The following is a 16,424-nucleotide window of genomic DNA, read 5'->3' on the forward strand; positions in this document are numbered from 1 at the left end:
GAAATCTCAATCCCCCCCTATGTAAATTAATGATAGAGGATACAGCAATTCCCTATCGAATCCTTGAACCCACAGAAACAGGGCCATATCCTGTACAGCTGCAAAACTGGCACGAATACCACGCTAGAATGCTTACTATCCAACCCCTGCACAGTGAAACAAAAAGCTAAAAATACAGGATTGGATAGATTCCCAAGAGCAGAGAATGCAGTACAAATCCTTGTTAGATTTGAAACATGAAGCACAACCATTAAACACCACACCGAACTATCTAAAGAAATTTCCGAACAGGAATCATCGCAATCAGTTCCTTCGACTGAGATTAAATCTCTATCCAACACAAGACTATTTATTTGCTCAGAAAAGCAAAACTGCCCAGACGCTATATCAATTTTGTAAAATCCCGGGAAATGTAGACACCACGAAATAGGCCCAAGCTTCCTCATCGATCACGTCAAAAATGCAACCACGTTATCTGTGAACGAATGGTGGAATATGTTTATACTTGGAGACAAACCTTCAGGAGTCAACTTTCTAGATAACATTTTAGACGATGATTTCGTAAAGAAAATATGTGAGCAAAGAAAGTAACATTTTAAGGTGCTAATCAAGATAAGATGATTAGAGTTGATGAAGAAGTTGATCGACAGTAAAAGAATTGTGATCTAGCTTGATGCAAAGTGATCTATGTGTAAAAGGTTTGTTATAAACTAAGAACAAAATATTAAAATATAAAATTATTATATTTACACAAGGTATGTCTTTAAATAGTTAGCACATATAACCAAAACACATAGAAATACTTAAAAACTTTTCAAAGGCCATTGCTTAGCTTGTAGTTGCTTGTGGTTACAATTGTTACAGCATTTTTACACCAATGACAGTTGTACCGTATTATTGGGAATAACACGCATTCATGCACACACATCAAGGCTTTTAAAGTCCAAAACGCAACCCTAGCTAAAAGACAGTACCGAGAGGCTCAAAGTCTTCTGAATTAGCAGAATTCAAAAGTTCCTGTGGATACTTTCTAGTCTTTAAGATTCAGGAGGTTTAAACCAAAGTTGGAGAACCTGTTAAATGACACGCTAAAGGGACATAAGCAGCAGCTAGGGCCGGAGTTAAGAGGGGGCTGCCCTGGACACCTCTACATGCACTTCAACGGTCTGTAGGGGCTTTTCAGATTTAGGTAAGCAATACCTTTCGTGCCACAGTACTTAAGGTTTGAAGAAATGTTCATGGCTGGTTTCTCCTCGATGTAGCAGCGCTGGACCCGACCTCTGGATTCCTTGGTCTGATGACGAAAGGCCGGACAATTGACGGGATCTCACAGCAGCCGTCTGGAGGGAGGACCTCTGACATGGGTTTCTTCAACTCTTCTGATCAGTATGCGGTTTTGTTGACTTTACGTCAGCACCAACAAAGGACACGATTCACCCGTTCAATCTTCTTCGATTCCTGGAGTCTAACACTCTGCTGAGGGGAGTAGGATGAGTCGGATTGTGTTTCTGGAGGTTCACCTGGCGCTCTCTTTCAAAGACGATGCACTTCAATTGGGTTGGTGGTCTCCTGGTATTGCAGTTTCGCTATTCTGGAGAGGCACAGCACCTCGGGAGATGGCTCAGCTGTTCCCACCAGTCAAAGGGACGGAGTCATCCTCTTCAGAATTCCTCTGTCACTCAGAAAATGGCCAGGACAGCAGTGGTTGCTTCAAAGTGTTGCAAAGGGTCTGCAGACCTCTCTGGATGTCTTCTTCTTCAGTTACTTCAGTTTCCAATGGTCGACTTGCCTTTCACCTCAGGAACCTCAGCTTTTTTTCAGTTTAAGCGCACACTCCTCTGCATTCTCTCAGCAGTTTACAGAAAGAGTAGAGGGGGGGTGTCTGTCCAGTCAGGAAAGCCAGACCCCCAGTGGGAGCTGGTTCCATTTAGGCAATTGGGCAGACACAGGGCAGGGGATTGAATAACTCCTCCCCCACATACTGGAGTCTAGGCGGGAACACTCACAGGTTCCCTGCAAAGGCAAAACACTTGCACCGACCGCCCTCTCCCAGAATGGTAGAAGGGCCAACAAAGAAGAACCATGCTAGAAATGGCGAAAAAAGAAAGAACCCCCCCAAGCTAGTAATTGGGTGCCCCTTTTGTGTACAACCAGGACTGTAAATACAGTCTGCAATAAAAAAAAATTAGCACAATAGTCGGTAGAACTAGTCCACTGCTACCAGCCATAACTAGAAGATTGTCTATGTGGCTAAAAAGTCACAGGAGCATAGAGAAGAGGGACACTAAGTATCCCCTTGGCACTCCACATAAGGTGGTATGTGCCAATCTCTCAGAAGATAGGTTTTAGAAGAGCTACAAAGTATCTAAGGTAAGACTCTGAAAGGAGAACTCAAAAGGGTTCCCAGCATCACTGCCCATAAGGTAAGGAGTTGTGTGCTGCAAAAGTAAAATACAGATGCCTGAAAAGAGATATGGAGGAAAGTAGACTCCATAGAATAAGTAAAACGGAGAACAGAGTTCCAAAAGGTAGAGCCCCTAAGAATGAATGAGCAGAAAAAGGCTCCACTCATTCAGGATATAAAGAAAAAGGTCCAGAAGTCCAGCAAAAAGTGCTGGGGCTTAGGTAAGTATTTAATATTAATGATAAGTCTTCCTGACCTCTGTCAACCCCAGAACATTTTGCTTTTACTAGGTAACTATTTGACCTTGTCCCTAGGTGAAGGGGAATATTTTTCTCCTCTCACCTAGTCTTTTACTCTTTTTATGGGTGACCTTTTTTCTTCATTGTGTATGGTGGAAGTCAAAGTTTCCTACAACCTTTGGGCTTAGGCTGGGTTGCCCCTATGGGCTCCGCTGTTAATTTCTCTTTGATGTACTTGGGTTAATTACAGTACCCAAGTAGTGAAGGGGGATTTTCATCCCCCTTTACACTTTGTATAGTGAGACAGCACACCCCACCTTATGTGAAGTGTTTTGGGGGGGGGGGGTCGGGAGGATACGATGTATCCCTTTTCTTATTTACCTGGTAACATGTTGTTACAATTGCGAGTTTTACATGAATGGCTGATGGCAGTGGTTTTAGCTTTATGACTTTTATTCTTTATTACTCACAGGCTATTAATTCAGCCTCGTTAAGGCACAGAATGGCCACCATTTTTTTCAAAATGGCAGTCTCCTTCTTTATTCACCATTTGTTGTGTGCTTGCTGTTTCTGAGGTCTTCCCCTGCCATTCTAGGTGGGAACGACCTCGGTGATTGTTTCGTCTTGGGCGGGAATGCTGTGGATTCCCTGCTCAGTCTCCTTTTGTCTTCCACCTTGCCTGAAAGGGAACCACTGCCAGTGGGGGGACAGACAGACCCTTTCTGTAAAATTGGGGGGGGAGAGAATGCAGAGGTTGTGCTGTAGTTCTGATAAAAACTCTGAACCTGTAAGCTGCTAACAAGTCCACCACTGGAACCAAAACCGAAGAGGATGATGAAGGAAACGCGGCTGAGATGATTTCCTGTAACCGGAGAGCTTGCTGTGTAACCAGATACTGCTGTTACCCTTCCTTCCAATTGACCTGTAGACTCTGAAAACGATGACCCCGGTCCAGAGACTGGTGAGACCCACTAGACTCAAGAAGACCTGCATTTTGAGCCATCCCACAACGCGCAGCGATATTGCGGGGCTGCAATACCCCCAATGCCCTGGGACCTCCAGCCATTGTGTGGTGCACGGTCTTCCGAATTCTGTCTCTTGCTGGAACTTTGTGGCCATCCTGCTGTACCTCCAGAGACGTGAATCCAGTCCGAAAAGTCCCCTCACCAGAGTGCTGGACCTTGAAAACGACGACAATCCGACCAGCGATATTCTGTCTTCTTCTGTGCTCTTGAAAAAGGTGCCAAATTCATAGAGCCACATCCAGCCGCAAGGAAAATCTTGCCTGGAGCGTTCTTACCTGATCCCTGCTGCAATAGTCCTTCCAGAATCATGTCTTCCATCTTCTAGACTAAGGGATCCATCGACCAGGTTTTTGGCTGCATATCCTGAAGTCTTCACGCTGCAACTCTTGTTCTGTGCTGAGGTACTGTGTTGGCTGGGGTATTTTACGTACCATAAGCCTTTGTGATTTCTGTCTAGCTTTGGGGTGTTTTCTGTGAATGGGAGGCCACTCATACGCTTCATCCAAGCCCACTGCGGAATCCTCCTAGGGTGTCTTCTCTGAAGTCCCTGGACACTCAATTAACTTTAAAGTGAAATATTTACTTGTTTGACCAGTCTTCCTCTGGAACTCAGACTGGACCCTAACTCACCCTGCCTATAGCTGGCACCTAGACCACTAGGGTCCCTCTGCTACCTCTGATTGAACTCATGCTATAGAATAAGGGAAGGACTGGATAAGAAAGGGTTTTTCCTTGAAAAGAATAACAAGTGTTCAAATGTTACTTACTTGTAAAAGAAGTTGGTTGGGAACTGTAACTCTGTTACAAAAGTTATTACTTACCTTGAATGTTGGTTGCACTATTCTTAAAAGTGTACATATAAAGTTACGTTACTATCTGTAACAATTGTCTGTTCCTCTTTCCCAAAGGTAATGCTGTTGGTTTCACTTTACTATTCCTGTTAGAATAGAAGTATGAGTGTCCCCAATTGGCTATTGCTTCCCCTGACTTGCTGTTAACCAGTTCAGGATATGTCTGCCTAAGGTTATACTTACCTTGTGTTAGCTGTGTGTCATCCTAAAAATAAGTTAGAGTTATTGCTTACCTTAATCTGCGTTAAACTGATCTGAAAAGCTAACTGTAATAGAATATTACATCATTACGGCTTTCCTGCCTAGAATAGCCGTGTGCCATTCCTTAAGTGTTCCTTTAGGTGTAGCTGACCTTGGTCTGCCTGGTGCATTCACAATTAGTGTAAAGAGTTCTTGCTTATCTTAGCCTGTGTTCCACTGAGCTGAAAAGCTGCTGTAATTGTATATTACACCAAAATGGTCTTACTCACCTAGTATAACTGTTACTATAAAAGTAGTAGAGGTATATACTGTTCCCTGAATCTGTGTTCCACTATTCAAAAAAGTATATTTTCAAGTTGGTTGACTGTGATTACCTTGTGGAGTGTCACTGCATAACAGACAGGGCCTACTACCCTTGTAAGTGTACTTGTATTACTGAAAGTAATCTATGGTTTTACCACCCCCTCCACCCCCCTAGAAATACTGTTAGGTGTTCTAAATAAGATCTGTGCTTTGATCTGTGTATTTAAAGCATAGAGTTGTGTTTTTATAATATAATGTGTTTTATATGCTTTCTGATAGTACTTACCCATGAATCTCTTGGTCTGCTTGTATATAAGATAAGCTTTTTATTTTTACAATAGTGTCAGTGTTTCTTTGGACCATATGTATAATACAATTTCTTTGTACTGATTCTAAAACCCACTTTGCCTCCTAAAATGAGCCTGGCTATGCTATCCTGAACTCGGGTGGTACTGCCTTATACTAAAAGCAGAGTCTTGTACTGTTTCAGTTGAATGGTTTTTTTGAAGCCCTTGGGACAGTTTTCTTAAGCCCAACTAGCACAGCTTGATTCTCCAAGTACAGCCAGTACTTCTGATATGACAGGTAAAGGGTGTCTCTCTACTAAAATGTTCCTTTGTGTCTCTAATAGACGCACAAGAAAATCTTTCCACTGCTCTTTGCTACTAAGACCAATGGCGATAACCAATCTGTCCCTTCTACCCGTTCTATTATTCCCTTTTGTAGTAGTCCATCAAGTTCTCCATGTAATTGCCCCTTCATGTGGCGGAGCACGGGCCCCACTTTGTGTACTACTCTTTGAACATTTGCCTTCATTTTCATGCATTGCTCAGTCTCTTAACCTCCAGAGTTCCTCGAAGAACACTGCAGAGAATTCCAAGGCCCATCTTTCTATTTCTGGTGTTGTCACTGGGTCAGAATCACTTGCCTGGATGTGAATCCCGAAGTTACTTTGTTCCTCCCATCCTAGCAAGGATGATCCTTTCTTTTCCACATAAATATCTGCTATGCACTCTCCTCCCGTGTAGCTAATGCGTGCCTGGAACTTCCCCAAGAGTTCAATCTCTGTCTCGCCATACCCACAGGGCTGAATGTGGGGATGTTCTAACTTCTGCTCTTCCCCTGATAAGTCTTATGAACATATCTTTTGAAATAATAGTCCAAGGGGATGCGCTATCCACTTTCATCAAGAGGTCTGAGCCATTTATGCAAAATACATCTACAAGCCCTCCTTTTCCTCCAGACAGTGCCGAAATCTCAAACACATGCCGTGGTCTTCCTTTACTATGCTGAGATAATTGTGCTATCTCCTACTCTGAGAGCGTTTATGTTCCACCACATTGGTGGTGTTTTCCTTGCACATGCGTGCAGAGTCCTCTGCGCCTGGACTTATTGTAATCTGCATTCCTGGCTGGGCAAAATAAGATGGACGCTCCACGTCTTGGGTTTCCACATCTCAAGCATTTCAGTTCCCTTCTTCCTTCACTGTTCTTTCTTTGTTTCAAGGCACACACTTCATAGATGGGTTTTTATATTTTCATTTCTTTCACATACGGCGCCATCTGTTCAATACGCCTAGTAAGTTCCACACCCTGTTCCAACGTTACATCTTTTTCCAATTCTTTTCTTGTACCCTGGTATTATTAGTGCATTTTACCAATTGATCTCTGATCAAGGAGTTGGTCAATGTGCCAAATTCACAGGTGTGGCTTAGTGTCCTTAAAACAGCCACGTACCCTTCCCCAGGTTCCATTGGTACTTGTACTCTTTGAAAACATTTCTCTCAAAAGTCCCATTTTTCTTTGATTCAAAATTGTCCTGGATCTTCCTGATTGCGAGGGTGAAATTGTCTAGATTCCCTGCACCTACACCTTGAGGCTCTGGTAGGCCATCAAATACATTGCAGCCTTCTGGTCCCAAATTATGTAATAATACTTTCTGGAAGGGGCAAGTTTATCTGCGCCCATTGCCATTATGTAGGGTTCAAACATTTTCTTCCAACTCTCCCATCTTATTGGAGGTGTTCCAGGTTCAGCCAAAAATGGGGGTGGAGGAGGTATTGCTGCTGTGGCCATGGTTATATGATGTGTTCCTTAATGGAAGGAATTCTTCAGCATTAAAATCAAACGGGCAGTCTTTACTGCCTTTGACAGCACTTGTTTTCTTCCAAGCTGTCACTGTCCACCCAGCGTTGTCAATCGATATGGCAATGTACTCTGTCGTAATCCAGTGGGAGGCACTGTTCCGCGCAGCATCTAACGCTATTGAGTCGAGCTGCGCCGACCTGACCCCTTTGCCTAGTTCCCAAATTTCTCGGCCCTCCCCCACAGGACGGGCAACCTTGGGGCAATGCTTTCCTCCTCACCTGTTCTCCAATGGCGCGTCGACGGCCGGCCGCCAGGCACCGGTGCTGCAGCCGGGATGGGTCTATGCACTCACTTTCTGCCCCCTATTGCGGTCTCCCAGTCGTCGCCAGTGTGCACACTACGAGGCAGGTAGGTGAACTGCTCAAGTTTATTTATTAAGTAAGTGCGGAGAGCAGCAGGTAGCGCAACCGCAGGGACCGAGCTCTCTCCACTAACTACCAGCCATTCCAGAACTCGCATAAATTCTGCAACATAACTAAAACATAACGCACATCTAAGTCCCAAAAGGGAAATTCCTGCATTTTGCCACCACAGCTGTTCCAAATCAAATATCTTCAACTTCTTCTGTGTATCCAGAATGTTTATGAAAGTAATTGGAGCAGTGACTGCCTGTTACAGTCACCAAGGTAGACACATTTACTCTTCTGTACACGTCTGTCTATCCAAGGAGGCAGTACACGTCTGCCTATCCAAGGAGGCAATTGTTCCTTGGCTAAGCACTACGCTTGAAGTAGTTTCTCCCTGGGCTTATCAAGCAACCTATAAAACGCGACTGTCCCCTTCTAAAGAATTCAGTACTTGTCTATTGCAGGGCACTCTACTGGGGAAAATCTTCCCAAGAGGATTCATTCACTCTCCATAGATGTTGTGGGGGGCCCCTCTGAGGATCCAACCTTCACCTGTTGGTGAATACTGCATCCATGGTTAGGTGTCAAAGCCTTTTTCTTTGCATGGACCTTCATGAGTAACTTGGCAGCAAACTGGTTACAGGAGTGGCAACCTTAGTCGATACTAATCTAGTTTTCCGATGTGTCTGGATCAACTTGCTCTATTGGATGGATACAGCAGGACAATCTATTAGTGGAGACACCTTTTCATCTGGAAGAACTTTGGTAGAATCTGGTACAAAACCATGCTTGTGATCAATAGGGCCTCAGAGAACAGGTGCTTTGTCAAACCCCCTTGTCCAAAAGCATTTCAATAGACTTGAGATGCCTCTTCTCCTCGATAAGCCACCTCATCCCTCTTGGGATCCCAGTGTTGGTCTCTAAGTCCTTATGCACAGGCCGCTTGAGCCTTCTGAACCTGTTTTGGAAGGCAAGCTTTTTAGTTGCCATCACGTCGGCTTGTAGGATTAGCAAGCTGCAAACACTAGGGGTGGAACCCCTTTTTTGGTTCTTCATAAAGAGAAGGTGGTTTGTCTCACTTGCCCTCACTTTCTCTCTGCGGTGGACTCAGAATTCCACATTAACCAGAGGGTTATTCTTCCAGTTTGTTTCCCATGATATTTCCCAAAGGCAGAAAAGACTTTCCACCCCCTAGATGTTTCTAGGGCACTTATATTTTATTTGCGACCTCTGAACTCCATGAGGTCTTCAAAGCTTTTTTTTGTCGATTTATGGGACCCCTGTCCAGCTTTAGTGCAAAGAAAGCTACTATTGTCAGAGGAAGACGTATTGGAAGTCTTGAGAGTTCTGGTGTAAAAGGCTCTCATTGTTTTATGTTTTGCTAGAGCGCTTCAATACCCTCTGGTCCTTTGCACTATACAAACTCCTCAAACATAATACATTTTTGTTATTTGGCTCCGGGGCTGAAGCCATTCTTGGTCAATCTGTTCTGTTCTCTGCAACATTTCTGGCTAAATGGTTGGCCTCCTATTGTTATTTCTGGATTAGCTACTTCCATTGCCTAGTAGGAATGTTTTGTAATCTCCCAGAAGTATGGAGGAAAAGGGGCTTGAATTTAGGAGTAAGTTAAGGTTTCTCACCCTAGTGACTACTATGCTTCTAGTTCGTAGTCCCCTTTCCTCCCTATGCCCCCCACTTTAATAGATTGCCCTTATTCACACTATTGAAAGGATTAGTGGTTGATTCTGGGAGGATGCTGGGTAGGGCAAGTTTATGCATGTGCACTATCATGCCTTTTCAAAGTTATGTTGAATACTGCGCTGCAACATGCCCCGCTACCATCCTAGAAGGATGAAATAACGAACTAGTAGGAAGGAATGGGGCCTAAGAGTGCAGTAGCCCCTATGGTTCATAACTGTAACAAAGGAGGTGGCTCTTGACTGAGCCAGTCATTGGTGAGATTGTAGGTAAGTGACTGGAGTCTGTTGCCAGGGTATCCTGATGTGATCCAGTGGTGATTGTACAATAGCCTGTGGTGCTAGAACATATACTCCTGGTCTCTGGAAAGATTCTTGTATGATGTTTAGTGTTGTTGAAATGTGCAGAGTTGAACATTGTTTGGGTGCCGTGAGTGGATTTTCCTTCTGGTGGCGTTCTTAAATTTCGACCACTCCATCCGCTTTGTCCCTTTTTAATGGAAGAACGTATGGTAATTTACTTGGTGTTTCATTTCTTATCTTCATTAGTCGTTATTTAACCCATTGCTACATTGGTGTTCTAGTCATTTCTTTTAAACGTCTGCCTTCTGTTCGCCTTCTTATTTCATCATGCCTTCATGTTTGATTGTTCTAGATGTAAGTTCAAGGATGAACAAAGCACATTATTTTAAAAAAAATCCCTTTCTTAACATTGTTTTTGTTTATTTTTGTTTTTTCCTCATCCTAGGTGGAGGAGGCGGATGACTGGCTGCGCTATGGGAACCCCTGGGAGAAGGCGCGACCCGAGTACATGCTACCTGTTCACTTCTATGGTCGTGTGGAGCACACCAATGAGGGCATCAAGTGGGTTGACACCCAGGTGAGACATCTCTAGATTTTTCGGCAGGTTGCACAGTCTACACAGTCCAACAGTCCAGGGCCAATTGAAAAGGATATTATGCTGACATTTTCCTGTATCATCACACCCGAGGTAGGCTGTTAATTATGGTTAGTGTCTCTGGTATACCATCTAAAACAGTAATTTGTACAATCTTTCCTCAATGTCAGTGATTACGTGAGCGCACACGTAGATATGCTTGACAATGAAAAAACTGTCAAGCGAGAGGAGAAAGGTTACAGTCTGAGGAGTGTAAAAATGCTGATGACCTATACCAGGTGTATGGAGATGACCGAGAGATGCCAAAGAACCACCCATAGGGCAAGAGCAAAAGGACGTTCACATACAGAGGTCCTGCTGGAGAGACTGAAGGTCCCAGCTGACAAGTGCTGTTTATCCGCAGGTGGATGTTTGATACTGAGGCTGTAAATTGGGGGGCAACAACTAATTTAAAGGCATCGAAGAGTGAGACTAAGAAGTAGGGCGAGAGGAGAAAATTAATATCTCTACTCAATCAAAACCAGAATGCAAAGAACAAACCAGGAAAGCAGGTGAGAACACTGGCCAGAGTAACACAGCTGAGAGATCCCAGAGTGGAGCGGGGACATGGGTGAGATGCCCCAGTACGTTTTGGAAGTTGAGGTGTAGGTTACCAAACATATTATCGTGCATTTGAATGTTGGGACCAGCAGAGGGAAGCACAGTACATTCTAGAAAGTGAGGTGAAGGTTCCCAAACGTGTACTGGTACAGTTAGAATTGAGATCAAAAGGAAAGGCTCCAATGTATACAACAGTACCAGTGAATATTGGTCACAAAAGAAACACCATCCATTGTGTTCTGGTACCTGAAGTGTACGTTTCCAAGTGAGCAACTGTGCAATTTAATGTTGTGAACAAAAAGGAACACTTCTGGCATTCTGGACAGTGAAGTGAAGATTCCCCTATCTACAACTAGGCAATTTAAGACCGTAATCCAATATATTTTCTGAAATAGAATTTTCAGACTTTGCTGCATTTTGCTATAAAACAGAGTCCCAAGACAACAGCTTTAGAACTAAGTAAAAAGATGAATTTTACCAATCTAATCAGTTCCCAAAGTTAGCTAGTATTGATAATAATAACCTAACATGCTGATGTTTGCTTTATGTCCTACACCTTAAACTCTTCAGACATTGTTTTATTTTTTGACTTTCAAGCGTTATTTGCCTGTTTTTTATATATGGCATCAACAATACAAATGGGTAGCTTGCGATCCGTGCATCAGTTACATTTATGATGTTGTCTTAACAGGTCTTATTTTAGTCAATATTTTCAACCATATAAAAGCAAATGAATCTCATTCTGTTATGTGACTTTTATTCCCCAACCCACAGTTCAAGGCATTACACCTTGAATTATTCAACCTTTAAGTGAGAAAGAGTACCTTAATGTCCGAATGTCAACTAGGACCTTCCCGGCTATTGACCCCGCCACCCACAGGATACTGGGGCGTTTTAAGACCTTGGTGGTGGGTATGAAAAAGGGGCACAGAAAAAGAAGGCTGACATTTTGTTCGACACCTTTTTATTTAGAACACCTTTTGGTGGTATAAACTCATAGAGGGCTTATTGTTCTAACTAAAACAAAAGATGTCAGGATGGATAACTAAACGAGAAGTGTATTATTTTATTTATTTTATTTTATTACATTTGTTATACGCCCAGACCCGGGGGTATCACGGCGTAGTTACAGACAATGTACAGACCTTTATGTGGAGCTCCTCGAGAGACATTGCTAAATAGTTTCTTCGACCTTTGGTCGTTTGTTATTAATATCAATAACGTAGATCCCTCCCTCGACGCAGAGCCGTTTCTCCGCCGAGCAAGATCTTCGACAGAAGGACGAGCGGAGGAGATCCTTCGGTGCTGCCGAACACGTGGCCTGGCCTCGCCGGCCATACACAGTAGGGAGAGTGGGGTTTTGTGGTCTTTCTTTATTTCTTTAAGAATGCCTTTCTCTTTCCCCTCCCTCTCTTTCGAGGTCGTAGTCGCACTTATTACCCTCAGCTATGGAGAGGACGCCATTTAGGTTTTGCCCGCTTTGCAAGGGTAAATATACCTGGAAGGATAAGCACAAACGGTGCAACCGTTGCTTACCCCTCGATCACCAGGAGGACGGCTTTGCGGCCTGTAAATTACTAAAGCCCAAAACTCTAAAAGACAGCAGGGTCAAAAGGTGGGCGGCCTACGCCATGTCTAGGCCTGACTCCTCGCCCGCTGCCGAGTGTGACGAGGACAGTGACTACACGGCCCCCGTAATGGAGGCTGTAGACCTCTCAAAGGAGCGTTCACGCTCCTCGTCGTCCGTCCCGGCCCCGTCAAGCCCGGCTCACGCCCAGCTTATGGGGATGAACACCCCGGCGACAAGGACGCACACAAAAAACACCAAAGCACATACCCCCAGGCACACATTCGTCGAAGACGAAGGCAGCCATAGCGCCAACGGGGACGCCGGGCCCACCGACGTCTTCCGCCGACCGTAAGGGTCGTCAGCCCTCCCCGCCACCGCTCCCGTGACAGGCGACTGGGCACTCTAAAAATAAGGGCGCTAACACCAAAATTTCCGGCGACGCGCATCGCAAGAGCGCTCACGTTGCCAACAAGGACTCGACGGGCAAGGACTCGACGAGCAAAGGCTCGACGTTTCATAGCGTGACGGCGATCGATCCCTCGGAAGAGAGTATGATCGCTGAAAGCCTCGCGCGCATAGTATCTAAGGACGGCCAAAGACGTACGGCGAGTGCAACGCCGAAAACCGCGCACAAGGCCAAAGATACGCCGAAGGCGCCGGAAAACAGATCAGGCCTGTTCCCGACGCCGACAGAAGGCCTAGCAAGCAAGAAGGATACTCAGAAGGCAAAGGCTCTCTTTCTTCGATGTTATGGGACAGAACCAGACTATTACAGGAGGAAGAAACCCCCTTTTCTTTCCCAGACCGTCCTGGCCGACCTCAGTGGACCTTTGAAAGGTTCCAGACCTGTATGGACAAACTAGATAGGTTCATGTCCATCCCAGAAGACAGGGCACCCAAGAGACCAAGGGAGGCACCCCTGGAGAGTCCAAGGGCTAAATACCAGAAGTTTTATAACCCCATACAGGAGGACATAGACTCTTACAATCCCACTGAGGGAGACACCTTCTTCCAAGAGGAAGACGAGTTCACCTATGTTGAGGACCAACAAGAAGAGGAAGGTTTTCACAAGGAAACTAACCTATGTGAGGAAGGATTCCAGGAAGACACAGGCGAGGGCGACCCAAATCCCTGGCAGTCACCGGCTAGGTCGACTGACACAGGCAGTAGCAGTATAGTCATCAGGTCTACTGAAACTACACCAGTCGGGAACCCTTCGCCTGTCGATGATCAACCCACCTTTAATGCACTGCTGAAGAAGGCAGCAGCACATTTCAAGATCGAAACTGGGGAGGTCACCCCAGACACCGATTTTGTGGAGAGGATTATCAAAGAAAAACCCCCCACTAGCCAGGTTATACCCATCCTCGCCTCAGTTAAGCGACGTATTACACCTTCTCTTTCCACTCCGGCATTGGTGAGAGGGGTCAATCCAAGGATTGAGAAACTGTTCTCTCCCTCTCAATCAGACCCATTATATATTAAGGGTCACTCAATCCCGGACTCCCTGGTTGTGACCAACACCAGGAAAAGGGCATGAGGCCCACTATCTACTAGCGAGGCACCCCAGACAAAGAGGGGAAGAAGCTGTATGCCCTAGCCAAGAGAATCACCACCTCTGCAGCATTCTCTACCAGAATCGCCAATAATAACACCCTATTGGCAAGCTACGCCGATGCTCAATGGGCTAAGCTCAGACAGGACATCGAAGAAGCTCCCGAACCCCTAAGGACTCGTTTACTGACTACAGTTAACGAGGGCTCTCTGGTCAATCAAAGCATCGTCAAGAATACCCTCGATGCAGCAGAGACGGCTGGCCGCACTTTGGTACAAGGAATTTTACTGAAGCGTCACGTCTAGCTTCGCAATTCCGGATTTAAGGCGGAAACACAAGCGTCCCTTATTAATAAACCCATAGAGGAGTCCAACCTCTTTGGGAGAGCAGTGGATGACGCGCTGGAGAACGCGAAGAAAGAATTTGATACAATAAAGACCTTAGGCCAAATTTCAAAACCCCCTAACAGGCGGGGATTTGGTAATAAGCGCTTTTTTCGTGGACAACGCCAGCAACAAAACCAACAACAACAGTACTCTGCCAACAACTACCAAAGTAATAGCGGCCAGTACAATCAGAGGGGTCAACGTCGTGGCAAGGGAAGAGGCCGGGGTTCCACCCCCAGAGGCTCCCAAGCCAACAACACCACCAAGTGACGCGAAGATTCGCGTCCCCTCCCATGCAACGCCGGTCGGGGGCCGGTTAACATCCTTTCTTCCAGCATGGGAGGGAATAACATCGGACCGCTGGGTACTTTCCACCGTAGCCCGCGGCTACTGTATAGAGTTCAACAGTTCCCCAACATACAGAGCCCCGAGGGGACGCCGCATGACACCAGAACTGTAACGCTCACCTGGTTCCCTCGGAGGCGCTGGTCTTGGGCTGGGCGCTGCAAACGTCTTCAAAGTTAGGCGTAGGGTTCGTTTGGCTCCCGGATTTGGCCCCTTACTCACCGAAAGCTTGACCTGCAGAGTGAGGTGTCTGCAAGTGGAAAATCAAGGTATTAGTGGCTGGAAGGATGGGAGAAGTTCCTAGCCCCTCTCTCCCTTTCTCCCCGTGGTACTCAGATGATTGTTGTGCTCACCTTAAGTAAGTGAATGTTGAGCTCTCCATCCTGCGTCTTGTGCAGGGGCGCTGGGTCCAGTTACTTCACTGGATGTGAGTTCCGCCTCTTGATTGCAGAGGGAAGGTGAGAGCGATGCCGCCGTTTTGCTGCACGAGCGTGACTTGTAAGTATTAAAGTTCTCTTTGGATTGCTCTCTTTAAATGTCTTTTTCCTTATGTCTATGTCTTTTGCTTTTAGGATGCTGTCGATGCCAAAGAAGATGCTCTCCCAGATTCGTGGCAGAGAGCGTAACAAGAATATGGTGAATTCGAAGGCACGTAAGTAGGAAGACTGCTTTAGGGCCGTAGAATGCACCTTAATGTCCCCTTTTGTTTTTTACAGGTGCCGGAATGCAGCGCGAACAAAGTTGGAGCAAGCGCAACACAGGTAAGCAGTATTGTAACTGAACGTTACTAACCAATGTTCTTTGTCTTTGCAGGCCCGATGCCGGACGCGGAATGCAGAAAAGAAAACGACTTGGATGCTGCCGATGGCTCGGGTGAGTTGAAGCGCTAACTTTGCCTTTGTCTAACCTGTGCCTTTTGTTTTGCAGGAGCTGCTGAAGATTGAAGATTGGTTCCCAGCAGGTAATTTTCGTAACTACAGGATCCGGAGCTGAAGATTCGCTGGAGCTGACACGGTGAGCGTCCTGCTGCAGATGCAGAATAACGCGAAGCATGTGGTACCAATCGGGTGTGGTTTAAATAGCCCATAGGAGTACTTAGGTGTCTTCTTCCACAGCAGCCGCGCCCAGGTAAAAGAGTTCCTGCTTCCAGAAGAGTTCCAGCATCAGTGATCCAGGGAGTGGTGCCTGCCCCACCCAGAAAGAAAAGTAGTCCCTGTTAGAAGAGAGTAAAGCATCATCTGGCTGGTAAGTAAGCAGCATGGTCTGCTTCAGGTAGGTTCACCCAAGCACTTTTACACTTGATATGAGCCCGGCGCTTCCTGTGCCGGGACGGGTCCTTACTATGAGCCTGGCACCACCGGTGCCAGGACAAGGTCCAAAAGGTCCCTATTGGGACTTGCTGGTGCCGATAAGGCATGTTATGAGCCTGTTTCCAAGGGTGTTGGGTAGGTCCTGACTCGTTGAAAGCAGTGGTCATGACAAGAACACCTCGCCATCCTTCTCCAAGAAGTGGACCAACTACTGGAAAAAGGAGCCATAGAGGTCGTGCCTCTATCTCAGGTAATGGAAGGTATTTATTCAGTGTACTTCCTTGTACCCCAAAAGTTTCGTATGGTGACCTTACAGGAAGTGATCCCACTGCTATCACAGGGAGATTACATGACAACACTGGACATGAAAGATGCATACTTTCATATTTTAATGTTGCCAGCGCACAAAAAATACCTCAGGTTCATGATAGAGGGCAAACACTACCAGTTCAGAGTGCTACCCTTCGGCATAGCATCTGCACCAAGGGTATTCACGAAAGTACTGGCAGTGGCAGCGGCCCACCTGCGCAGGTTATCCATCCCAGT

The 16,424-nt window shown here is 45.7% G+C and overlaps 1 protein-coding gene across 1 annotated transcript in view; it reads left to right on the top strand.

Moving 5' to 3' along the window:
- The window catches only part of PYGM (glycogen phosphorylase, muscle associated), a 311,215-nt gene that overhangs the window by 103,590 nt on the left and 191,201 nt on the right, over window positions 1-16,424 (top strand). The window contains exon 5 of the mRNA XM_069645036.1: window positions 9,963-10,094. Coding sequence (XP_069501137.1) covers window positions 9,963-10,094 — 132 coding nt within the window. The remainder of the gene's footprint in view (window positions 1-9,962; window positions 10,095-16,424) is intronic.

The sequence above is a fragment of the Ambystoma mexicanum genome, chromosome 2p (genome assembly GCF_040938575.1).
Source record: "Ambystoma mexicanum isolate Mex_15411 chromosome 2p, UKY_AmexF1_1, whole genome shotgun sequence".
NCBI classification, from domain to species: domain Eukaryota; kingdom Metazoa; phylum Chordata; class Amphibia; order Caudata; family Ambystomatidae; genus Ambystoma; species Ambystoma mexicanum.